The 26,770-nt window shown below is 40.8% G+C and overlaps 2 protein-coding genes across 3 annotated transcripts in view; one reads left to right on the top strand and one right to left on the bottom strand.

Moving 5' to 3' along the window:
* col4a4 (collagen type IV alpha 4 chain) overlaps positions 1-12,135 on the bottom strand; it is a 100,466-nt gene extending 88,331 nt beyond the window's left edge. For both annotated transcript variants that reach the window (XM_008106253.3, XM_062976596.1), the window contains exons 1-2: positions 12,018-12,135; positions 1,633-1,783 (exon numbers count right to left, since the gene is read on the bottom strand). In XM_008106253.3, the coding sequence (XP_008104460.2) occupies positions 1,633-1,676 (44 nt within the window). In that variant the 5' untranslated portion in view covers positions 1,677-1,783; positions 12,018-12,135. The remainder of the gene's footprint in view (positions 1-1,632; positions 1,784-12,017) is intronic.
* The window catches only part of col4a3 (collagen type IV alpha 3 chain), a 107,104-nt gene continuing 92,447 nt past the window's right edge, over positions 12,114-26,770 (top strand). The window contains exon 1 of the mRNA XM_008106255.3: positions 12,114-12,524. Coding sequence (XP_008104462.1) covers positions 12,408-12,524 — 117 coding nt within the window. The 5' untranslated portion in view covers positions 12,114-12,407. The remainder of the gene's footprint in view (positions 12,525-26,770) is intronic.

A 26,770-nucleotide genomic window follows, 5' to 3' on the forward strand; every position in this document is an offset into this window, starting at 1 on the left:
GGCAATATATTAAATAACTTTAATAACAAAGTTTGCATATACTGAACCACCAGAAAGCAAAAGTCTCCACTGCATTACATGGCAGTGTAGATGTGGCCCAAGTCATCATGCATACAATTTTGGATTTTGGAGTTCAGATTTCAAAATTACTGATAAGGGATGCTTAACCTGTACTTCAAAACATTTTCCTTTTTCTGAGACTATTCCTTCATTCTGCATGGTCCCAGGGACATTATTTGACATAAAGATGTAAGCTTCACTCTGTAACATACCACTTTCCTGGGTTTTTAAAAAAATAAAAACCAGGAAGGACAAGGAACCTTACAGTGTTTTGGGGCACCACGTTGGAGACCCCAGCTCTAAGCAAAAATGGGAAAGAAGAGGAAAGATTATCTCTATGGAGATAATGCAGGAAAGCATGCCTTACAGGGGTTTGATCATTCTACAGTCTACTAGTGAAATATACACACACATATACAATAGAGTCTCACTTATCCAACACTCACTTATACAACATTCTGGATTATCCAACGCATTTTTGTAGTCAATGTTTTCAATGCATTGTGATATTTTGGTGCTAAATTCGTAAATACAGTAATTACTACATAGCATTAATGTGTAATGAACTACTTTTTCTGTCAAATTTGTTGTATAATATGATGTTTTGGTGCTTAATTTGTAAAATCTTAACCTATTTTGATGTTTAATAGGCTTTTTCTTAATCTCTCCTTATTATCCAACATATTTGCTTATCCAACGCTCTGCTGGCCCGTTTATGTTGGATAAGTGAGACTCTACTGCATACACACACACATCCTTATGGGCACCCATAGCACCTGAATGAGAAAATGAGCATATAGAGATACCGAGGAGCAAAATAATGCAAGGATTCTTTGGGGGGGGGAGAGATTATTGCATTTTGATTGCATATTTGAATGCAAATATTTGGAATTACTACATATGCCAGTAAGAATGATCAAGCAAATATAATATTAAAGCTATTTCAGGCAACATCCCATGGGATCAAAATAAATACACTATATGCAGTCAGCCTTTTCCCATCTTCTAGACAGGAGATTATTAGGCCAGGCTGTGGCGCAGGCTGGATAGCAGCCAGCTGCAACAAATCACTCTGACCAAGAGGTCATGAGTTCGAGGCCAGCCCGTGCCTGCATCAGTCTCTGTCTCTGTTCTATGTTATGGCATTGAACGTTTGCCTTATATGTGTGCAATGTGATCCACCCTGAGTCCCCTTCGGGGTGAGAAGGGCGGAATATAAATACTGTAAATAAATAAATAAATAAATAAATAAATACTGTTCCATTATCCGGGCGGAGGCCACTAGTGGGCGATAGAGAGAGGCATCGAGTAGGTGGCAAGTAGGTTGAAGGAGTAAAAGCATTTCCCTGTTTTGCTGTTATTCCCCCCACCCATGTCCCCATTGTGGAAACAACTCTCATTTATGATATGAGACGGGAAAGGGGAAATAACCAGTGAAAACAGGGAAAATTGTTTTTCTCCTTCAACTCCCCCTGTAAAAAGGACCATCTTCTCTCTCTAGCACCCCTAGTGGCCTCCTCCCAGATAACGAAATAGTACCAAATATTGTTGTCACAGAGATGTAAAACTTACCATGCACTTGTGAAGATATGAATGGTCCATTTGAAGTAATGCATGATGGGTGTGATTTACATATATGCATTTGAATTCAGGTCTTCACTGCTTAATTTTTAATCAGCAAGATTTGATTGCATCTGAAAATCATGATTCTTTTGCTGGTTCCCTGGTAAAGAAAGTAGACAAGTAACTGAACTTCATTTGTGTGCTTCAAGGTGAGTTATGTTATTAGCACAGTGCAAATGGTCTATTAACATGCTCTCTGATGTCATAAATAGTACTTGCTTTCCCCATACAAAGCCCAATATTTCTAGGAATACTGACCCCACTATCTTTTCTAGAAATCCAGTACATCATGAAACAGAACTTGACTTCTTTGTTCTAAGCAACATAAGAAAGTCTTAGAAGGTATAAATTTTAAGCAATAAATTATGGATGAATGCAATAATTCTTAGCTATAGGAATGACTCCCTAGTTCGGGAGTAAGGAAGATAATTTTCAATGGGAAAGAACCAGGTTCCATTGCTGGAATCTCATTCATATACATGTGAATATTTTATACATATTGCCTACACACATATATACATATATATACACACAAATACCTACTGGATGATTTTAAAAGATCCCACACAACCTGGAACCCATAAAGGACATGATCACTCATCACAGAAAAACCTTGGCTACATCGAAAAATAATCTGATCTGGCATAGGGAGGAATTTTTTAAAGTGCATTTAAAAAAAGTATCTTAATTAGAGTTTAGGCATGCCAAAATGTTTTCTTTTGCTTTTGAAAAAATATTTCCCTTTGGTCAGTAAACACACTCCCCATGCCAAATCACATTCTTATTTAAAGATTCTTCTTGGGTACAAAAGATATTTGACAATTAGCAGTGTGAGACACTGTATGAAAAACTTCATCAAGCTCGAAATTTCTGTGGGCACGTAGAACTCACTGCACAGTTATTCTGCTCTTCAGCATAAGATCTCAGGGCAACATAAATGTAAAATTACCAGGAGCTCCTGATAACTCAGCGGGTTAAAGCGCTGAGCTGCTGAACTTGCTGACTAAGAGGTTGGTGGTTCAAATCCAGGGAGCGGGGTTAGCTCCCGCTGTTAGCGCCAGCTTCTGCCAACTTAGCAGTTCACATGCAAATGTGAGTAGATCGATAGGTACCAGTGGGAAGGTAACGGTGCTCCATGCAGTCATGCCAGCCACATGACCTTGGAGGTGTCTATGGACAACACCGGCTCTTCAGCTTAGAAATGGAGATAACCACCAACTCCCAGAGTCGGACATGACTAGACTTAATGACAGGGGAAAATCTTTACCTTTACCTTTACTGTAAATCAACGTTTCTCAACCTGGGGGTCATGATCTCTAGAGGGGTCACGAGTGGGGTTCAGAGGGTTTGCCAAAGATCAGTATTTTCTGTTGGTCATGGGGTTTCTGTGTGGGAAGTTTGGCCCAATTCAATAATTGGTGGTGTTCAAGAGGCTCTTTAATTGTAGGTGAACTATAAATCCAAGCAACTACAACTCCCAAATGTCAAGATCTATTTTCCCCAAACTCCACCAGTGTTCACATTTGGGCATATTGAGTATTTGTGCCAAGTTTGACCCAGATCCATAATTGTTTGAGTCCACAGTGCTCTCTGGATGTAGGTGAAATACAACTCCAAACTCAAGGTCAATGCCCACTAAGCCCTTCCGGTATTTCCTGTTGGTCTGTGTGCCAAGTTTAGTTCAAATCCATCGTTGGTTGAGTTCAGAGTACTCTTTGATTGTAGGTGAACTATAAATCCCAGCAACTAAAACTCCCAAATGACAAAATCAATCCTTCTTCCAAACCCACTAGTATTCAAATTTGGGCGTATCAGGTATTTGTGCCAAATTTGATCCAGTGAATGAAATTGCATCCTGCATATCAGATATTTACATGATGCTTCATAACAGTAGCAAAATGGCAGTTATGATGTAGCAACGAAAATAATTTCATGGCTGGGGGTCACCACAACATGAGAAACTGTCTTAGGGCGTCACGGCATTAGGAACTACTGCTGTAAATAATTGAAAACAATTTAGAATTTTAAGCAAGCAACAAAGTAAACAAAATCACAAGTTAACAGAGGGCAAAAGATGTTTTAAAAAGTCTAAGACCCCTTCCATACTTCCCCTATACCCCAGGATCAGATCCCAAATTATCTTCTTATCCCAGGTTATCTGGCAGTAGAGGCTCATAAAATTCAGTTTAAAGCAAATAATCTGGGATAGGAACCTGGGATGTAGGACAGTGTAGAAGGGGCTTAAGAGTTAAACTGATTTTAAAGGACTGTCTAATCAGATTCCTTTAAGTGGTGGAAGAAAAAACTTTTCAGAAAAGTGAGACCTTGGAAAACTACTCTTTAAACCACAAACCCAAATAAACCCCAGCTAGCAGGGTCAACATTGTCCATAAATCCATAAAATAACTTTTCCAAGTACTTAACAGGGAACAATGTTCAAACCAATGTCTGCTGAGTCACCACCCAAAACAGCGCAGCCAAAGTATAAACAGCCTTAAAGAGATTATCAGTTTCTTTGGAAACCCTACCAGTGTAAAATGCAAATTGTGTCCGCTATTCTCAGGAGACCAACAATACTTCATTGACTGATACTGAAATCAAGTCCTGAATATTGCCTGCAACTCTTGATATGACTTTTGAAATGTATTTTTAACATCTGGATTTCAAAGGAGTGATATGCACAGAAGACTTTCATAGTGTCAAAATATGTACTAAAAGCGCATCTTCAACGAGAATTACTTTTTGTAGCTTTAATAATAATTTGATATTTCAGAAAGGGGAACTAGTGAAAGCCTTAACATCATCATTCCAAAAGGGAAGCCTAACCCCAGATTTGTTTTCAAGGCCAGCATTCCGGAAGTAACACTCTTTTTTTCCTGGATCAGTTAATGCAAACAGGCTTATGGACAAGACAGCAGGCTCATCTTACTGCACCTGCTGCCATAACTCAGTATGTTGCAAGGAAGGAAATTGCAGGGTTACCCAAGGCCAAAGCCTATGGCAGACAATGCCAATAATTTACTGACTAGATAATGCATAGCATCAAGAAAAGGATTATCATTGTTCTGTCCACTGCAAATTTCATTCTCCAACTGGAGTCTCAAAACAAAATATGTCCATATGCTGCATGTGGTTCTTGGGGCCCCAATGTGTAGCTATTGAAGCCAGACCCCAGATTCACTAAAAACCTTCAGATAATTTTTCATCTCAACTTTCCAAAACTATTTTGTCTCTCAGGCTTCTCAATTATTCAACCCTCATAAAAAAACAAAAACAAAACCCAGGCCTGAAAATGAAAGTTGAATACTGCCACAGAGGCATGGCCACAACAAATGAAGCCCATCTTTCTATAGTTGACCACAGGGTTATTTCTGTAGAGGGAGCCACAGCAGATGGGATGATGATGATGATGACGACAACAACAACAACAACAACTTTATTCTTATACCCTGCCTCCATCTCCCCTAAGAGACTCGGGGCGGCTTGCATACGGCACAAAGTGCCTAAGACAAAGCATAAACCTGTTCTCGCGTTCCTCCTTTATTCAGAAAATCCCCTTCACCTGAAATGGTGTTTAAAGCCTACTTTCAAGTTGGAATTGAGCATTTCGAAGTTGGTTACTGCTGCATTGTAAAAGCTTATCACTTCCACACACACAAACCCTATCCTGGCAAAGAGGTCTTTAAAGGTCTTGTGTCAATTATACATTGGGGCATTTTCAGAAGTGACCGGTGGAATATATGCACGTATTGGTTTGGGTGTGAATGGCTCTAGGTAATCAAACCAGAGCTGCAAGCAAGCCCATGTCATAGGTCAGTATTGTTCACTTTTGGATGTAGTCCCATCTGTTCCTCATATACGCCCTCTCAAACTGCTTTCTCTAATCTTATTCAGTCCCCATCCCTGACTATTGTATTATGTGTGTATATATGCCCCTCAGTCACCTGTCAATGCATAGCAATTCCATAGATTTCATAATGTTTTCTTGGGAAAAGATTTTTCAGGGATGGGACTGTCAGTTCCTTCCTTTGAAGTATAGCCTATAGTAGGGGTCCTCAAACTTTTTAAGCAGAGAGTCAGTTCATGGTCCCTCAGATTGTTGGTAGGGGGATGACTATAGTTCGAGGGAAAACGAATTCCTATGCACACTGTACATATCTGATTTACAGTGCAAAAAATTGACAGAACAATGCAATATTTAAAATAAAGAATAACCTAAACTAACATACATTTACCGGTATTTCAATGGGAAGTGTGGCCCTGCTTTTGGCTGATGAGATAGTCAAGTTAATTAGGATTGTTGTTGTTGTGTACCTTCAAGTCATTTCACTTGAAGGGCAATCCTAAGTCTAAAGTTTAGGGCAGGGGCTGGGTAAATGACTTGTACAGCCACATCTGACCCACAGGCCTTAGTTTGGGGGGCCCTGGCCTATAGCACCTGACATATGAACCTATCATATGGTTTTCTTGGTAAATATTTGTCCAGAGGAGGTTTGTCCAAATGTATATATAAAACAAATAAAACAATAGATAAACATAAATACATCTGAAAATAAAACAGTTTAAAAACAATATACAGTAGAGTCTCACTTATCCAACATTTGCTTATCCAACATTCTGTATTATCCAATGCAGTTTGCCTTTTAATAGTCAATGTTTTGTAGTCAATTTTTCAATAAATTGTGAAGTTTTAGTGCTAAATTCGTAAATACAGTAATTACTACATAGTAATTACTGTGTATTGAACTGTTTTTTCTGTCCATTTGTTGTAAAACATAATGTTTTGATGCTTAATTTGTAAAATCGTAATGTAATTTGTAATGTAATTTGATGTTTAATATGCTTTTCCTTAATCCCTCCTTATTATCCAACATTTTCGCTTATCCAATGTTCTGCCGGCCTGTTTATATTGGATAAGTGAAACTCTACTGTACATTAATGTGGTCTCTTGTCGGGTTATATTTCACTTTGCTCCAGTCAATAAAATTGTTGGCATTTCCTGACACTTCAGTCTAGATTTCTTTTCTGAAGACCAATAGTGTGATGCAGCTGCTTAAAATGTAAATGCAATCTTGAGGTAATTTATTAGCCATAGCCAAGCTGCCACATATTTTTAAAAGCACACTGAGAAACTAGAGTGCATTCAGACCACAATAATTAGGATGCTGAAGAATGTGGAAAGTCCTATGGGGAGAAAATGGGAAAAGGGCAGAATATGTGTAACCTGGAGGAGGGAAAAATTAAAAGATGACATGATAGCACTCTTCAAATATCTGAAAGGCTGCCAAGCAGAACATGAAACAGACTTGTTCAGTTGTTCCAGAGTGCAGCACTAGAACCAAGGAGTAACCATTGCCAAGGAAGTAGATTTTGGTTAAACATTAGCAATGCCTCATCCTAACTGAGTTTTTCAACAATAGAACAGATTGCATCAGAAGGCGATGGCCATCAGTGAAAATATTTAACAAGACAACCACCTAGGGATGTAGCAGATCCTGCAATGAGTTGGACTAGATGATCTTCAAAATCATTTCCATTCCTATTGGACCATAGAATCCATTTGGTGATCTAGAAACAGTCACAGCATCCTGTTGGCTAATTCTAGTAACAGTATCAAATCAAATGTTAAACGGTGAATCAATAAGTACTCAGCGCCACTGATTGCATTGATCTGCTTTAGTCAGGACTAACAACAACATTTAGGCCAGTGTCTCTCATCCTGTTCTACCTCACATAATTGTTTTGAGCATAACCTTGAGAGAAGAACCATGTAGACTGGTTTCACGTAATTAAAGAAAAGGAAGCCAACAAACAAATGTACATGTAAATAAGCATCTATTTATCCACAATATTCCTTAAAACAGAGCCTTTTATTTAGCGAGTCAGTTCTGAACAATGTTTTTGCCTATTTGCTTGTAACGCAATATCTCTCTTAAAGAAGATAAAGTATTCTGCATTTCACAGCCAAATACAGCACTACCTTCACCCATTTTAAGGGGACCAAGAAAGATGCATAAAGCGTGCTGTAATGAAGTCTGCACCTTGGGAAAGTACAAGGAAACTTGGTATGTTCTCTTAACAAAGAAATCTAATTGCAAGGTGATACTTGAAGGAATGCCTCTTGAACACTGTTGGTTATTCAGACTTAAATTTGTTCAAATAGCAGAGGAAGGTGGGGAAAATGTTCATTTGCAATCTGCTTCAGACAGTAAAATGCCTTAAGTAGGTCACAATGAGAAAGTTTGGTCCAACGGAGAGGTAAAAGCTTTGTATGTGTCAAGCACACTGAAAAATGTGAGCACAACCATTATCCTCCTTATATCAAAACAAGCAAGAATACCAAAGCTATCTTCTGAGAGAGACCACTAGTCCATGAAGTTCAACACACAATGTTTTTCCATGGTCTTCAGAAGGCATCCTGAGCCAACTTCCAACTCGCCATTGACTATCTAGAGAAGCTGACTATCCCCAAGGGAAAATGGAAAGTAGTAAACAGCTTCCATATCATGGGGAAACTGGCTAGGACAATCCATATTATCTCACCCAGAACTAGGAAAGATCACTATTTGGACTAGAAGTAACTGTCAATATTAACCAAGTTATTTCATATATATTTCATAAATATACAGGCAGTCCCTGGGTTACAAAAACACAAAAAACTAATTGTTAAGAACGGGGATGAGAAAACAGGAAGTGAGAGAAATCTACCTCTCAGAAAGGAAATTAATTCCTGAAACAGTTATCATGGGGAAAAGGTGTCTCCACTTAAGCTTTCTCACTAATCCTTGTTTCTACAACAAGCCAAATTTTTCAAAATCCAATTATCACAGGGACAGAAAATGAGGTCAAATCTTCTGAACAGGGGCACAGAGAGCAAAAGAAACACCACAGAGGTGTTCACCCTTCCATATGCTATCCAAAGCTACTATATATAGTATATGTCCAAACGTGTCTCCCGCTATGTCCCATCACGGAATTTGAGATCCTCCGGGGAGGCCCTGCTCTCGGTCCCGCCAGCCTTACAGGTGCGCCTGGCGGGGACGAGGGACAGGGCCTTTTCAGTGGTGGCCCCCCGCCTATGGAACGCCCTCCCAAACAAAATTAGGGAAGCTCCCTCCCTCCTGTCCTTCCGAAAAAGAACAAAAACGTGGTTATGGGAGCAGGCATTTGAGCATGAGTAACAGCAGAATTGCAATATGAATATATGACTCATTGACAGACCCCCACCTGGACATGAAAAATGCGCCTGAAATGTATATTTAGATGTATAATTATGCTGTTTTTAATTTATATTTTAATTTTTATTGTAATTTTTAATCTTGGATGACTTTTAATTTGATGTAAACTGTGTTTGTGATGTATATTGTAAGCCGCCCTGAGTCCCCTGATGGGTGAGAAGGGCGGGGTAGAAATGATGTAATAAAATAAATAAATATGGATAATTTTTTTCATGTCAGGAGCAACTTGAGAAACTGCAAATCACTTCTGGTGTGAGAGAATTGGCTGTCTGCAAGGACGTTGCCCAAGGGATGCCCAGATGTTTTTGATGTTTTTTCCATCCTTGTGGGAGGCTTCTCTCATGTCCCCAAATGGGAGCTGGAGCTGACAGAAGGAGCTCATTCATGCTCTCCCCAGATTCGAACCAGCAACCTTCAAGTCAGCAACCCAACCCTCAAGTCAGCAGTCCTGCCAGCACAAGGGTTTAACCTATTGCTCCACTGGATGGAGTTTCACTTTAAAAATGTACCTGTTCCAAATTACATACAAATTCAACTTAAGAACAAACCTACATAACATATTTGGTTTGTAACTTGCGGACTGCCTGTATTCACAAAGTAAGTGTACAGTATTGATATTGTTCAGACAACTTTAATTTTTATTTTCTCATGTCAGGAGCAGCTTGAGAAATGTGAAGGAATGTGACTGAAACAATGCAGGAGAATCATCAACAGTCAGTCAATAACATTTCCTCTTTAAAAAGTCCAAACTTGGAAAAGTTACTATTGTGGATTACAACTAAGAGAACCACATCCGGTATGGTGAACAGTCATCCTGGCTAGAAAATTTAGAGAGTTATCCCAAAAACTAACTTTTCCAAGTGCTGTTTTCACTCCATGAACTATGTGGACAATGAAGGCCACCATGGCAGGCTGAAGACCTGATTGGGATACCTTATTTGAGAAAATCTACATGTCAACTGCAGGAGCCCAAGGAAATCTCTCCATGAACATGCCCTGGCTGGTTACTAAGCTAGAAGGAGCAGTTAGAGACCCAATGTTACATGACCAAATGTATACAAAATGGATTTGGTCAGGAATGGCAAAATCCATTCGACATAAGACCATCTAGCAATGAGCAACGTAACCAGGCCGTTTCCAGTGAACAGCATCTAGGCACCCAACCATCATCACTTCTGATGCCAAGAGGCAAGCATCATTTAGTATTACCAGATGTGAATGTACGGAGGAGGAGTTGCTTAAAGCTACGGACAATGCGGTTGCTGTTGCCCGCTTTTGGTCTAAAACTATTTAGTTGTTTGTGATTTCCTCTATTTTTTTTTCATCATTTTAAAAATGTATTTGTTATTCAATGCTTTTGACACGAAATAAATAAATAACCAGATGTGAAATTTGAGAGGTCCTGAAAGTTTCTGGATTTGGTTAAAATTGGACAGGTGACATATTAATTATATCTATGTATATTATTTCTTTGTTATTTGTCAAACTGGTAATAATAATCCTGTAATAGTGAAAGTTATGTCCCAGTGGCAATACATTATTTCAAGATATATTCAGTATTTCTTTAATACAAAATACTATAACACACAGGGCACGTCTATACTGACCACTTCATGCAGTTTCAAACCAGTATTGAAGAAAGCAGTTTATCTGTGCAGATTTTTTTCCCCCGTGCCAGGAGCGACTTGAGAAACTGCAAGTTGCTTCTGGCATGAAAGAATTGGCTGTCTGCAAGGACGTTGCCCAGGGAATGCCCAGATAATTGATGTTTTACCACCCTTGTGGGAGGCTTCTCTCATTTCCCCACATGGGGAGCTGGAGCTGACAGGGGGAGCTCACTCAGTCTCCCTCAAGCCGCCAACCTGTCAGTCAGCAGTCCTGCTGGCACAAGGTTTAACACTTATGTGGCCACCACAGTTTGAAGCTTTGAACCACATTAAATGGACAATATAACATCTTAAACATAAACACATATTATTTTTTTAAATCATTATTTGCCATTCTAAATTATCCAGTGCCATCAATAAATTGGTATTATCATCTCATCATTTCTTTCTAAGAGTATAAATAAATAAAGCTGCATTTGGCCCCAAACGGCTCTTCTATTTATGCAACTCCAGAGTGAAGAAAAACTGTACTTTTCCGGTCCCTTCTACACTGCCATTTAATCCACATTATCTGCTTTGAACTGGATTATATGAGTCTACACTGCTATATAATCCGGTTCAAAGTGGATAATTTGGATTTTATATGGCATTGTAGAAGGGACCTCCCTGTCCTTAATCTATGGGTAATTCCTTGATTGATGGAAAGAGGTGCCTCTTCTTGCCCTTCGGACTTTGACGCCACATCCAACCAACTAAGATGTGTTACCAATTAATGTGTTGTCGAAGGCTTTCGTGGCCAGAATCACTGGGTTGCTGTGAGTTTTCTGGGCATTTTCCAGAAGCATTCTCTCCTGATGTTTCACCCACAACTATGGCAGGCATCCATAGAGGTTGCTGAGATTTGTTGGAAACTTGGCAAGTGGATTTATATATCTTTGGAATAATGTCCAGGGTGGGAGAAAGAACTCTTGTCTATTTGAGGCAAGTGTGAATGTTGCCATTGATCACCTTGATTATCATTGAATAGCCTTGCAGCTTCAAAGCCTGGGGGAATCCTTTGTTGGGAGGGGAATCGCTGTCGCTGATTGCTTCTTGTCTGGAGTTCCCATTTTTGAGTGATCCCCCCCAGTGCATATACACCAGGCAGGGGCCAACTTTGGCCCTCCAGGTGTTTTGGACTTCAACTCCCACAGTTCCTAACAGCCTACCGGCTGTTAGGAACTGTGGGAGTTGAAGTCCAAAACACCTGGAGGGCCAAAGTTGGCCCACGTCTGCTCTAAGTATCCCTTCCCTTCTCCGGGACTTCTTTCCTACCTGCCTGCCTTGGAGGGAACTTGGCAACACCTGAGTCTCCCTGGCGCTGCCCTCTCTTTCTCGGCTTGGCTCTCCCCTGTCAATCTCCCCCTCGGGTGCCACTGCAGACCCCTTTCTCTTCCCCTTTTTGCGTATCCCCTCCCTCCTCCTTCCTCGCCCGCTTCCTCCGTCTTACCTGCTTGACTTGCAGCGAAGGCAGAGTCCCACTCGCGAGCCAACTTCCCTGAGCAAAGCCTCCTCTGTCGCCCCCCCCCCCCCGCCTTGTTGCTGGATCCCCTCCCTCCCAGGCGCCAGAAGGGGCTCGCATTTTGCTTCTCCTCCCACGAGACTCCCACTCCCACCCCCCGCAGGTCATTTGCCACCGGCTTCGGGTCCCGCCCCTGGGCTAGCCCTTTGCTGGCCCTACGGACGCGAAGGAAAGCGCCTTGAGGACACGGAGTTGGTCTGCTCGAATTGGGAGGGGTGGCTTAAGAAGAAGAAGAAGAAGAAGAGGAGGAGCAACTGTGTTGCCCCCTGCCTTGGAGCCCTTCCTCGGGCCGGAGACGGAGGAGTCGGGGCGGCAGGCATGGGAGCAGCGGGGCGGCCCGGCTCTTGGCCCCTGGCCCTGCTCCTGGCCGCCGCTTCCCTGCTGGCCCTCCACGGGCAGGACATGGACCCCTTCCCCGTGGCCTTCGCCGCCAAGGTGAGTCCCGCCCGTGCCCACTCCCCAGCCCCGACCCGCGTGGCCTTCCTTTCCTGCCCTGTCTTTTGACAGACAGACACTCAGGACGTCTCTGTCTATGTATCTACTGTGGAATGAATGCAGCTGCACACCGCTTTGACTGCTTTGACACCCGAGGATTTTGACAGGCAGGCATTTGGGGAGAGTCGGTAGCACTGATGCAGTTTGGCACCACTTGAGCTGCCTGTGGAATCATTGGAGCTGTATTGCTGTGCTGTGAGTTTTCCAAGCTGTATGGCCATTTATTTATTTCGTGTCAAAAGCATTGCATAATAAATAAGTTTAAAAGTGACGAAATAAAGGAATCACAAGCAATGTGTTCTCGAAGGCTTTCATGGCCGGGATCACAGGGTTGTTGTATGTCTTTCGGCATATGGCAGGCATCCTCAGAGGTTGTGAAGTTGTGGGGTGCCATAGATGTGGGCGAAACGTCAGGAGAGAATACTTCTGGAACATGGCCACACAGTCCGAAAGACATACAACAACCCTGAATCACAAGCAGCTACCCTGTTTCCCCGAAAATAAGATATCATCTGAAAGTAAGAGCTAGTAGAGGTTTTGCTGAATTGCTAAATATAAGGCCTCCCCTGAAAGTAAGACCTTGCAAAGTTTTTGTTTGGAAGTATGCCCACCAAACAAAACACCAGAGGATCAGTAAATGTACGTACCATAGATTGTTGAACATGGAAATAATGGTACAGTAGAGTCTCACTTATCCAACACTTGCTTATCCAATGTTCTGGATTATCCAACGCCTTTTTGTAGTCAATGTTTTCAATACATTGTGATATTTTGGTGCTAAATTCATAAATACAGTAATTACTACATAGCATTACTGTGTATTGAACTACTTTTTCTGTCAACTTTGTTGTATAACATGTTTTGGTGCTTAATTTGTAAAATCATAACCTAATTTGATGTTTAATAGGCTTTTCCTTAATCCCTCCTTATTATCCAACATATTCGCTTATCCAACATTCTGCCGTCCCATTTATGTTGGATAAGTGAGACTCTACTGTAGTAACAAGAAATTCTTGATAAGATTCACAGTTTGTCTGGTTATGCTGGTTTGTGAAGACAACTGCCGTACAGTATATAATAAATGTTCTTTTTTTTTTTGGTTCAACAATAAATGTGAATTCTTCTTCATGGAAAAATAAGACATCCCCTGAAAATAAGACCTAGTACATCTTTGGGAGCAAAAATTAATATAAGATACTGTCTTATTTTCGGGGAAACAGGGTAGAGAGTTTTAGACCAAAAGCAGGCAACAGCGACCGCATTGTCCGTAGCTTTAAACAACTCCTCCTGGGTACAGGAGGCAGGACATTGTGGACAAGCATACATATACGGTTGTTTGTTCTGCTCCACAGTCAAGGTGGAGGATTCCTCCAGGTAGTGCCACCTTGCCAGTTGTCTTTTGATCTGGCCACTCCGCTTTTGAGTCTATTTAGGGACTTCCAAGTTGCCCATTCTTGGTTTGCCCCTTGAGGAAGACCCTCCTGGGGGGGCATCCAGTTGGAATTGCCAGGTTTAGCTGCCCAGAGGGACACCCTTGCAGTTGCTGGGGGAACATCAAGAGGACTGGTGGTTCTCATGAAGCTTGATTTGAGTCTGGTGGGAGGAGGCTGATAGTCATGCAGTGGATGGCTTTCACAATGTTCGACTTTATTTCTCTCACAGTTGGCAGCAACTCCCCATCGCACATGGGGGGGAGGGCAATGCCAGCTAGCTTGTAGAGTTTATCAACAGGTGTAGGTTTAAGACATCCTGTGATTATTCTGCATGTTTCGTTCAGTGCTATGTCCACCTGCTTCGCATGGACATACTTGTGTCAGACAGGACAGGCCATGTTCCACAAGCATTCTCTCCTGATGTTTCGCCTGCATCTATGGAAGACATCCTCAGAGGTTGTGAGGTTGTGAGGATGCGTGCCATAGATGTGGGTGAAATGTCAGGAGAGGATGCTTCCGGAACATGGCCATGCAGCTCGGAGAACTCACAGCAACCCAGTGATTCCAGCCATGAAAGCCTTCAACAACACATTGAAGATGTAATTTTACAAGGCCTTTCTGCCGAATAAGGGGTGGTGCCCCACTAAACCATAAACCCTCCAATGCCATGGCAGTGAAGTGGTCTCAAACCTGCCTCTTTTGACAGCCAGACACTTCAGGTGCACCTGCACTGTAGAACTGACACCCCTTCAACTGCCCCAGGTCCAGGGCTGTAGCCAAGGGGTGGGGGTGGGGGTTAGGGGTTCAACCCCCCCCCCCCCCCATTTTTCAGGTTTAAAACAAAACCTGGCTTACTAGTGAATTTTAACCGAGTAACCAAATCCTTATGTGTGTCCACTGAAGTTTATTGATGAAGCCTGATTTCTAAATTATTTTGTGTTATGGAATTACTCTTCATGATTCGCCAAAGAAAAACTTCAACCCCCCCCCCTCCATTTTTTTTCTGGCTATGGTCCTGCCCAGGTCATGGAAGTTGTCATTCTGCCAAGTCTTTAGACTTCTCTGCCCAAAAAAGCTGGTGCCCCATCAAACAACAGAGCTCATGATCACATAGCATTGGGCCAGGGCAATTAAAGTGTGTCAAACTGCCTTACTTCTATAGTGTAAATCAGGCATGGACAAACATCTATAGTGTAAATCAGGCATGAGTAAACTTCTATAATGTAAATCAGGCATGAGTAAAATTCCTACCAGAAGTTAGGAATTGTAGGAATTGAAGTCCAAAACACCTGGAGGGTTGAAGTTTGCCCATGCCTGGTGTAGATGCACCATGCAGCATAGCTTTTGCTTCTTGACATTGTACCTGGCTAAAGACCTGGTATAACTACAACTCCCAGGATTCCATAGTGTTGAGCCATGTATTATTTATTTTATTTTATTTTATTTCTATCCCACCCTTCTCACCCCGAAGGGGACTCAGGGCAGCTCACACAAAGGCACATTTTGATGCTTTGAATACATATCAAAATAAAACAACATATACTTTAAAATCACATAATTAAAACATATCAATTAAAACAATTACTTAAAATCACACAGTCCAAAAACATATGCCAACTGCATTACTTCTACAGTGTAGATCAGGGGTCCCCAAACTAAGGCCCGGGGGCCGGATGCGGCCCATCGAAGCCATTAATCCGGCCCCCACGGCACAAGGGCAGAAGGGGGTTGGGCTAAATGACCCAAGGGGTCTCTTCTTCTCTTACAACCATTATTATTATTATTATTATTATTATTATTATTATTATGACACAGCAAACAAGATAGATATGCTGGATTTCATATCACAAAATCACAAGTCGAACACTTCCCAAGTGTCTAGGACTGTGTGATGTATTTTCGGATGATGCGTGCAGATCCCAGCAGGATGGCCTTTTGCAGTTGGCAGATCGTAACTTTGTCAATGTCTATTGTTTCCAAATGCCGGCTGAGATCTTTTGGCACGGCACCCAATGTGCCCATCACCACCGGGACCACCTGCACTGGTTTTTGCCAGAGTCTTTGAAGTTCAATCTTGAGGTCCTGATAGCGGCTGAGTTTTTCCTGTTGTTTTTCGTTAATGCGACTGTCACCTGGGATGGCGACATCAATGATCCAAACCTTTTTCTTTTCCACAACTGTGATGTCTGGTGTGTTGTGTTCCAGAACTTTGTCAGTCTGGATTCGGAAGTCCCACAGTATCTTTGCGTGCTCATTTTCCAATACTTTTGTAGGTTTGTGATCCCACCAGTTCTTTGCTGCTGGGAGGTGGTACTTGAGGCATAAGTTCCAATGAATCATTTGGGCCACATAGTTGTGCCTCTGTTTGTAGTCTGTCTGTGCAATTTTCTTACAGCAGCTGAGGATATGATCAATGGTTTTGTCAGTTTCCTTGCACAGTCTGCATTTTGGGTCATCAGCTGATTTTTCAATCTTGGCCTTGATTCCCTTTGTTCTGATGGCTTGCTCCTGGGCTGCAAGGATCAGGCCTTCTGTCTCCTTCTTCAGGGTCCCATTCGTGAGCCAGAGCCAGGTCTTCTCCTTATCAGCTTTTCCTTCAATTTTGTCAAGGAACTTTCCATGCAATGTTTTGTTGTGCCAGCTGTCAGCTCTAGTTTGTAGTGTGGCTTTCTTGTACTGGTTTTTTGTCTGCTGTGCTTTGAGGAGTTTCTGATTTTTGACTTCAATCAAAGCAGGTTCTTCACTTTGCTTTACATATTCTTATTCTTATTATTATTATTATTATTATTATTATTAGCATTGAGGCTGGGTGGCCATCTGTCAGGTATGCTTTTGCTTGTGCTTTTGGTATACAAAGGCAGAAGGGGATTGGACTAAATGGCCCAAGGGGTCTCTTCCAACCCTCTTTATTATTATTAGTAGTAGTAGTAGTGTTAATATTAGTATTAGTATTATTAGTATTATTAGTATTAACATTGAGGCTGGGTGGCCATCTGTCAGGGGTGCTTTGCTTGTGCTTTTGGTGCACAAAGGCAGAAGGAGGTTGGACTCAATGGCCCAAAGGGTCTCTTCCAACCCTCTTTTTATTATTATTGTTGTTGTTATTATTATTATTAATTATTATTGCTCGGTGGCCAACTATAGTCCGGCCCTCCAACGATCTGAAGGATCGTGAATTGGCCCCCTGTTTAAAAAGTTTGGGGACCCCTGGTGTAGATGCACACACATCCTTTTAACCCCACCCTCCATTCTCAGCTGGTTGCTATAAGGTAAACATACTCTGTATATGCTCCCAAAAAAAGGCATTGTCTGTATTAATTACTTGCTTGATGTAGCCATGATCCATTCTCCAAATCTGATGATTTGTCACATTTTTTGAGACTGGGGAAATACTCATCTTCTTCTCTGGCTCCATGCTGTTTTGTTTATTTTGTTTTGCATTGCTCTTCCCTTCAAGCACAACATGGAGCTTGGCTCATTTGCCCCATTCATCATCAACACTGGATATATCTGTCTTCAAAGCACCTGCCTTGTGCTTGTCAGATGGATGGCACTGCACAGATCAAACCGGGAGGGAATAGCAGACAGATCCCATGCCCTATTCTTTGTGGATGTGCTTTCAAATACATGGCCTTTTGGTCCCTTCTGTCTCTATTGGCATGTTTCACACAGTTGTCAGACAAAGTTTACAAGTGGGAACTGTCCGCTAGTGGCAATGGGGGAGGTAGCGTATTAATTCTGGTATTTGCAAACACTATTTTCCTAGGGAGAGATAGCCAATACTCCAAAAACCAGGAGCAGAATTCAAAACGATCTTAACAGATTAGAGAGATGGGCTGAAACCAACAAAATGAAGTTCAACAGGGACAAATGCAAGATACTACACTTAGGCAGAAAAAAATGAAATGCAAAGATACAGAATGGAGGACTCCTGGCTCGACAGCAGTACGTGTGAAAAAGATCTTGGAGTCCTCGTGGACAACAAGTTAAACATGAGTCTGCAATTTGATGTGGTGGAAAAAAAGCCAATGGGATTTTGGCCTGCATAAATAGGAATATAGTGTCTAGATCTGGGGAAGTCGTGCTACCCCTCTATTCTGCCTTGGTCAGACCACACCTGGAATACTGTGTCCAATTCTGGGCACTGCAATTTAAGGGGGGTGTTGACAAGCTGGAAAGTGTCCAGAGGAGGGCAACTAAAATGATTAAGGGTCTGGAGAACAAGCCCTATGAGGAGCAGCTTAAAGAGCTGGGCATGTTTAGCCTGCAGATGAGAAGGCTGAGAGGAGACATGATAGCCATGTACAAATATGTGAGGGGAAGTCATAGGGAGGAGGAAGCAGGTTTGTTTTCTGCTGCCCTGCAGACTAGGACGCGGAACAATGGCTTCAAACTACAGGAAAGGAGATTCCACCTGAACATCAGGAAGAACTTCCTCACTGTGCAAACTGTTCGGCAGTGGAACTCTCTCCTCCGGAGTATGCTGGAGACTCCTTCTTTGGAGGCTTTTAAGCAGAGGCTGGATGGCCATCTGTTGGGGGTGCTTTGAATGTGATTTTATTTATTTATTTATTTATTTATTTATTTATTACATTTATATCCCGCTCTTCTCACCCCGAAGGGGACTCAGAGTGGCTTACAAATCAAATGAACATACAATATATTATTAGCATAGCACAATATAAGCATTAAATTACTGCTTCTTGGCAGGGGGTTGGACCTGATGGCCTGTGAGGTCTCTTCCAACTCTGTGATTCTATGATTCTAGGGTTTAGTGAATACCAACATAGTTGACATAGGCTAAGTACATCTGAGCTGCACCCAAATTCATTTTAGTGAGTACATCTACACTATGGAATGCATACAGTCTGACACCACTTTAACTCCTGTGGCTCAATGCTACAAATCATGGGAATTGTAGTTTTACAAGGTCTTTAACCTTCTCTGCCAAACAGTGCTGGTACCTCACCAAATGACCATTCCCGGGACTGATGAACCAGATCTGTTAAGGTGGGTGAAGCTGCACCAATTCTATAGTGTAGGTGCACCCTGAGATATGCCAGTTGGTTGTTCAAAATCAGTAAATGAATGTTATTGGAGTTAATACAGTATACACCCTTTCAAAGTATGTGCTTAAGAGGCCTATAGTTTGGCCCTTGGACCTGATGGGCATTTCTGCAGGCCTTTTGTATCCACAGATTCTGCATCCACAGATTCAACCATCCACAGCTAGAATATATTTGTTTATAAAATCCAAAAAGCCAACCTTGACTTTACTTGAGCATCCAAGGATTTTGAAGTCTTGAAGCTAAACTTCAGTGGATGCCAAGGGTCTACTGTGTACTGAAGTTCACTGTTTTGGTGCCCATTCATTTGCCATTTTGATACTCATTCGACATCCTGGAGAAGTTCTTTCAGAGTGCTTTACAAGCCTCTTTTAAGTCCTTAATAATTAAAAATGAAATCTTATTGAGAATGAAAAATAGGATCAAGTGCTGACATAAATAATAGCAGTGAAGACACAATGGCAAAAAACTTCTCAGGTGTATAGAGCATTTATTTATTGCAAAATGCTCTAGGATACGGACAAGTTGCTGACACAAAATCTTAAAGATAGATAGACAGATAGATAGATAGATAGATAGATAGATAGGGATATTGTTATCTGCCATCCTGAATAACCTGATATTATCAGATAACTGATATCACCATCTCCTCATTTATTACTAACTAGAGGTTATATACAAAGAAATTAAGTTCCATTGGTACCAAACAGTTGGTTTACAAGCAACTTTTAAAATATATTGCTTTGTTTTTGATATAAACTAAAAATTTTGGTTTTTCTGTGGTTATCTGCTGGTTAGCACATACCAGAGAATGGTGCCAGAGGACATAGAGATAATGCATTTTTAGACGTAGGAAAGGAGACCACAAGTATGGGTCCCAGAGATTATACTGCTTATGAAGAACACATTATTAAAATATGTCACAAAAGTCTTATACTGTAGAATCTCACTTATCCAATGTTCTGGATTATCCAACGCATTTTTGTAGTCAATATTTTCAATGCATTGTGATATTTTGGTGCTAAATTCGTAAATACAGTAATTACTGCATAGCATTAATGTGTAATGAATTACTTTTTCTGTCAAATTTGTTGTATAACATGATATTTTGGTGCTTAATTTGTAAAATCATAACCTAATTTGATGTTTAATAGGCTTTTTCTTAATCTCTCCTTATTATCCAACATATTCGCTTATCCAACATTCTGCCGGCCCGTTTATGTTGGATAAGCGAGACTCTACTGTACTTCGTATAAGCATTCTTCAAAGATTGTAACATAAATTCTTTTACTTCCTTTTTATCATTTGATTGTTATTTGACATCAAGTCAGCTTTGACTCATAAGAGCCCTATGTATGAGAAACCTCTAAGAGTCTCAGTTATGAACAGCCCTCTGCTGCTTCGCTTTGTTGGCTCAAGAAACTCATCTGTAGTTTACCATTTGTTTGCGTAATTATTTGATGGAGGGAGCCCTTCAGCGCAAATTCCCTCCCTGGTGGAATGTCCATCCCAGGAAGTTTTGATATTGCAGTTATAAATATTCTTTGCGTTCTTTGCCCATTTTGTAATAACATCCTCTCCTACCTAAACAGAAAGAACATTCTCCCATGTTCTCTCCCAAACAAATTGCCCTTCCACACAGCCACATAACCCAGAATATCAAGACAGAAAATCCCCACAACATCTGCTTTGAACTGAGTTATCTGAGTCCACACTGCCATGTATTCCAGTTCAAAGCAGAACATGTGGGATTTTATTCAGCTGTGTGGAAGGGGATCTAAGGTTGGCGTGGACTTGCAACCAAAAACTAATGATTTAATTCTCTGGAATATATGCCTTACTGCCATTTCCAGAATTTTAGCCCAAACATGTTTGCTTTTTAATAATAATCTTATTCAGATGCCTATTCATTATTGTAAGAAAAGGTTATTGAAATAAAAATATGAAAGAGTTTGGGAGCACCTTAGACTACTGAAACAAATAGATATAATTTGAGGACAATAACATGGCATGTGCAGGACTACTCTACCTATACTGTATGCTTCTGATCTGAATTTGCTACTCAATGCTTATTCTATAGTAAAGATGAAAGAGAACATAGCTTCTATCTTGTCTTTACTGTACAGTACCCAAATTCAATCTCCACAGTTTCATTTAAATCATACTCCAAAAGTATTCAATCACAGAAGTGTTTGTGAACCTTTCTAAGTCCTCCAGTGTGATTCTATGATATACTTCTGGCCCAAATATAGTCAAAATATACGTTATCTCTGTGTTGTTGAAGGCTTTCTGGGTTGCTGTGAGTTTTCTCTCCTGACATTTCGCCCACATCTATAGCGGGCATTCTCAGAGGTTATACCTCACAACCTCTGAGGATGCCTGCCATACATGTGGGTGAAACGTCAGGAGAGAAGATTTCTGGAACATGGCCATACAGCCCGGAAAACACACAACAACCCTATAGTTATTTTGGTATCTCTACAATGCATCTTGGAGCATATCCCTCATGAATATGTGGATTGTACAGTATATTTCATCTGATCCTGAGCTGGTAAACAAGCCTTCTGCTTACAGTATTACACCTTGTGGGGAGAATTAAATATAAAGTAATGGTTTCCTCTTGACATTAAGTCTACTCTTGTCTGACTCTGGGGGTTGGTGCTCATCTCCATTTCTAAGCTGAAGTGCCTGCATTGTCTGTAGATGCCTCCTAGGTCATGTGGCCGACATGACTGCATGGAGCGCCGTTACCTTCCCGCCGAAGCAGTACCTATTGATCTACTCACATTTGCATGTTTTTAACTGCTAGGTTGTCAGAAGCTGGGGCTAACAGTGGGAGCTCACTCCACTACCTGGATTCGAACCACCAACATTTCGGTCAGCAATTTCAGCAGCTCAATGGTTTAACTCACTGTGCCATTGGGGGCTCCATGGAGAATTTAATACATTCATTAAAATTGTGGGGGTCAGCTCTTCAAACATAGCTGAGACGGTATGGTGAATTTATAAGACGTGGGAATGAAGTCAGTGGGATTCTAGTCAAATTATCTAGTCATAGATCAGAAGGAGGCACACACTAGAACCCAGAGGGCTTCACCATAGCATTTTGGGTTTCCCCAAAAACCTGACAACCATCAATACTTAGTCATGCCCACCATTCTGTTAGCTGGAAGTGACACTGCATACATGCAGTTCCTTTGGGGGTAGGAGTGGGAACATGGAGGATCAGTGGGGTCGAAAGGATGTCATCATTTGTCTCCCCGTTCCTTGGGCTGCATTCAAATGTTATTTTTCTGGAATCTTTGGGATGATCAAGTCCTATCATTAGTGAATGCCAAGTGAAGCAACCACATCAAACAGCAGGTTTAGATTACCATGACAGGACAGCAGAAATGTGTTATTATTACTATATTTTTATTGCCAGGTTGTATTATTATTACTTTTGGGGAGAGACATTGCAAGGATTTTCCTCAGGTGCCAAAATAGTTTAAATGGCTTTAGGGTGGTGTGCACATTGACTTGAATGATAACAAGGTTATCTTATACCTCAGACAGAAAAAATATCTTAGATTAGCCCTGACAGTTCTTAAAAGTCTGAAAAGCAAAAGATTTCCTGTGCAGCTACTAGACTTGAGTACAAGAAGGATACCTGCCCCAACACAAGAGGAATTCCAGTGGAGTATAGGGATATTTTAGGCCTGAATCTGATTGTTTATACCTAGAGAAACCCGACTGACTCAACAGAATCAATTATTGTTGTTAAGAATCAATTAAATTACCTAAATTATCACTGTTTTAATGGGTCTACTTTAGCTGGATTAACAACAGCATTTATGCCAGAAACCAGAATGCAAGGAATGAGGAACATGCAATATTAGATTTGAGAAAGTGGGCTTTACTATAATTATAAAGACTAACTAAGTCTTTTGATAAATGCAACTTGGTGAGAGCACCCTTTTTTTGGGGGGGGGGGAGAAAAGACGGCTGAAATCCATTGGACGTTATGCAGCAAACTTATTTGTATATCTTTGTCAATAGAAAATCAGATTATATGTACTGTAGTTTTTTTCTCTCTTTTTCTGTTTCCAGTCCTTAAAGGTCCCTAATCAAGCATAGGAATTGGGCATGTTTACTGTTTGCACTTTAGAGAATAGCATTTCCCACATTTTTATAGTGATCTCTCTGAAAGTGAAAAATGAAGCGCTCAAGATTAAGCTCACTTGGCATAGAAGGCTGAAAAAAAGTTTCCTATTCATTCTTTTATAAAGAATTTTAGGAACACTACAAATGATGCTTTTTATATTTCAAGATAATAGTTGAAAGTTAGCTCATTTTCAGAACGTTTGAAATATCATTGTGTCCCAGTTAATATATTCTGTTAGGTGAATATAAGATACTTTGAGAAATTAGCATCTAAAATACTTGAAAGTTTCTTAATACAACTTACATGTGTAGGTTTCATGTCAGGAACGACTTGAGAAACTGCAAGTCACTTCTGGTGTGAGAAAATTGGCCGTCTGCAAGGACTTTGCCCAGGGGACACCCGGATGTTTTGATGTTTTTACCATCCTTGTGGGAGGCTTCTCTCATGTCCCCACATGGAGCTGGAGCTGATAGAGGGAGCTCATCTGCGCTCTCCCCGGGTTGGATTCAGGTCAGCAACCCAACCTTCAAGTCAGCAGTCCTGCCGGCACAAGGGTTCAATCCACTCCGCCATTGGGGGTTATATTCTTGTCACTTCTCAACAGCATTTCCAGAGTCCTGCAAAAAAAAAAAAAGCCCCTGTTTCAATCACTGATCTTGTATTTTCCTCTACTGCATACCTGTTTTACTTTTCATCTCTCCTGCTTTCAGTTTTTACTCCTCTCTTAGCCCATCTTCTGACTGTCCAATTTAAACAACAAAGGCTATTTTTATTCTAGCAGTACAGGTTGAGGATTCTTTAAAATCCAAAATACTCTCAAATTGGCCATGTGAGTAACAGAAGGCCCTTCCACAAAGCCATATAATCCAGAATATCAAGGCAGAAAATCCCATAATATCTGCTTTGAACTGGGATATCTGAGTCCACACTGCCATATATTTCAGTTCAAAGCAGATAATGTGGGATATTATTCAGCTGTGTGGAAGGAGCCCGAGATGGTGATCCTTTTGCTTTCTGGTGGTTCAGTGTATGCAAACTTTGTTTTATGCATACAATAATTTAAAATATATTACTATATATTCACCATATATATAAGGTGTAAATGAAACATAAATGAATTTTGTATTCATTTTGTATTCTTCAAAATACCTCATTATGTAGATTCCAGGATCCAAAAAGATCTGAAATATGATATACGTCTGGTACCAAGCATTTCAGATAAGGGATATTCAACCTGTACCTCCAGCTGTTCTATAGACCTGGATTGAAAACAGTGCTGTCACTGGGTTTATGGGTATGTTGTAGATCAGGCCATTTGTCCCTTTGTCTCAGTATTTTCACCACTGACAGCAACAGCTCACCAGACATGAGTCCTTCCACCTCTACCTGGAGAAGTCAGAGTTTGAACCTGGGACCTTCTGCATCTACCACCAAGCTATGGCTACCATGATGTTTAGTTAGCATGATGGTTGTGTAACACATACATCGCTCAGCACATACCTCATTCTTGCCTACCGCTCAGTTTTTACAGTCTGACCAACTCCTACGAGCAAATTAGTAATCCTTTTCATTATAGTCTGACCTCTTTATAGCACCAAGCTGGCACAAATTTCTTCTTAAAACAAAGCTTGAGATGTGATGAAGATTGTGCCAGAGTCAAGTTTGTGTGTATGCGAACATGTGTGGAGGAGTACTTCTGGATGTAATCGGGCAATTTAAGATTGCACTGGTTTCAGCTGGATGAGTGTTGAATGGACTCTGATAGTCTGACTGTTTAGGAAAACTTTAATTCCAGCTCACAAGGAACAAAAAAGGATACTGGCTGAAGTTCGCAGCCTGAATACTGGCCTGCAGCCAGTCTTTTCACAATATTATATTACTATCCTATTCTGTGTCCTCTTCTATGCTACTTTTATCCAACTTAGTGTTTCCTATTTCAGTTTATTTTTAATCAGGGTGCCAAAACCAAGAGGCAAGCTTTGTGAGCCTTCTTGGCGACAATTTGCCTGTTTAAAAAACAATTAAAAGGAATTGCATTGCTATTAGTGTTATCATAATCACTTTTGTAGATTCTTACACAGGTAAATATCTGTCCGCCAGATGATACAGAGATGTTTGATCATACAATACCTGTTTTTGAGTTTGGCATTGTGCTTCATATCTGATTTAGACATTTAAAGCTATAGGATAAAATGTATGGATAATAGTAGTATGGTATGTGCTTTTACACAGGAGTAAATCTTACTCTGTCTGTGTGTGTGCGTGTGTGTGTGTATGCCTTCAAATTACTTGTTGACTTATGATGACTTATGATGATTTCATAGGCAAGGAATACTCAGGGGTGGTTTTGCCAGCTATTCCTTACTGTTATCTATCTATCTATCTATCTATCTATCTATCTATCTATCTATCTTTCCTATATCAAGAGATCTCATGCCATGATACAGACAATGCTGCTACAATATTTACAATATTTGCAAAACAACATAAAATAATTAAAGAGAATTGTCATTAAACAGGACAAAACCTACAACCCAGGAGTTCAGAGCCAAGACCATGATCACTGGACGACAAGCTTCAGTGACATACAATACAGGCCCATAGCCAGGATTTTGATTTGGGGGGGGGGGCTGGGATTTTGATTTTGGGGGTGGGTCTGGGATTTTGATTTTGGGGGAGGGGCTGAGTCTGAGTAAGAGAGGATCTACCCTAGCAAACCTTTTGTATCGTTATCCCAATACCCCCATGCATATGGGATATATTGAGCATGGTGATCAGATCATGACATGAATAAACGTAACAGTTTAAATAATAAATGTAAGGCCTTCTCGTGAACCACCCTGAGAATTTTGGGGGGGAGGCTGAAGCTCCTCAAGCCCCCCCCCTCCCGGCTACATGCCTGAGTACAAACATTTAATGTCGCACCAAGGAAAGGCCAACAATGGTTCCAGTCATGCTTCTTATAGAGGGTATTCTACTACAGTGGTGCAACTGCAGACAACACCTGCTTTGCTGCTCCAGATATTTAGCTCAACGATGAGATATAGAGGAGAACCTTGTTGGGTTGCAGCAGTACAACCCCTTTAAAACCAATATAATCTGGTTCATATATGATCAGAGCAGCAGTATAGATGCTGAATTCTGCACTAACTGCAGTTTCTGTGCCATCTTTAAGTCTAGCCCTGTCTAGTACTCCTCAGTAGTCTATGAGAAGCAGGGCCGGCCCAAGGAAATTTTCAAGTGTAAGCGAAACAGGATTTTGGTGCCCCCCCCCCAAAAAAACCCCCAATCACCGAGAAATAAAAGGTAGAAGGTAGAGGTGAATAGAATGGATAAAAGAGTTTTCCTTACAACCAGAAGTTTATTAACAACATTATGTTCATATAGTAACATTACATAGAATTAACTCCAATCTTAATAAATAATAATAATAATAATAATAATTTAATAAATAAATATTTTAATAAACTTTGCAACAATTTTAATTTTTTAACATCCAGTTTTCCTTAACACAAATAATAATAATAATAATTTAATAAATAA

This window comes from Anolis carolinensis, chromosome 3, assembly GCF_035594765.1.
Source record: "Anolis carolinensis isolate JA03-04 chromosome 3, rAnoCar3.1.pri, whole genome shotgun sequence".
Classification (NCBI taxonomy): domain Eukaryota; kingdom Metazoa; phylum Chordata; class Lepidosauria; order Squamata; family Dactyloidae; genus Anolis; species Anolis carolinensis.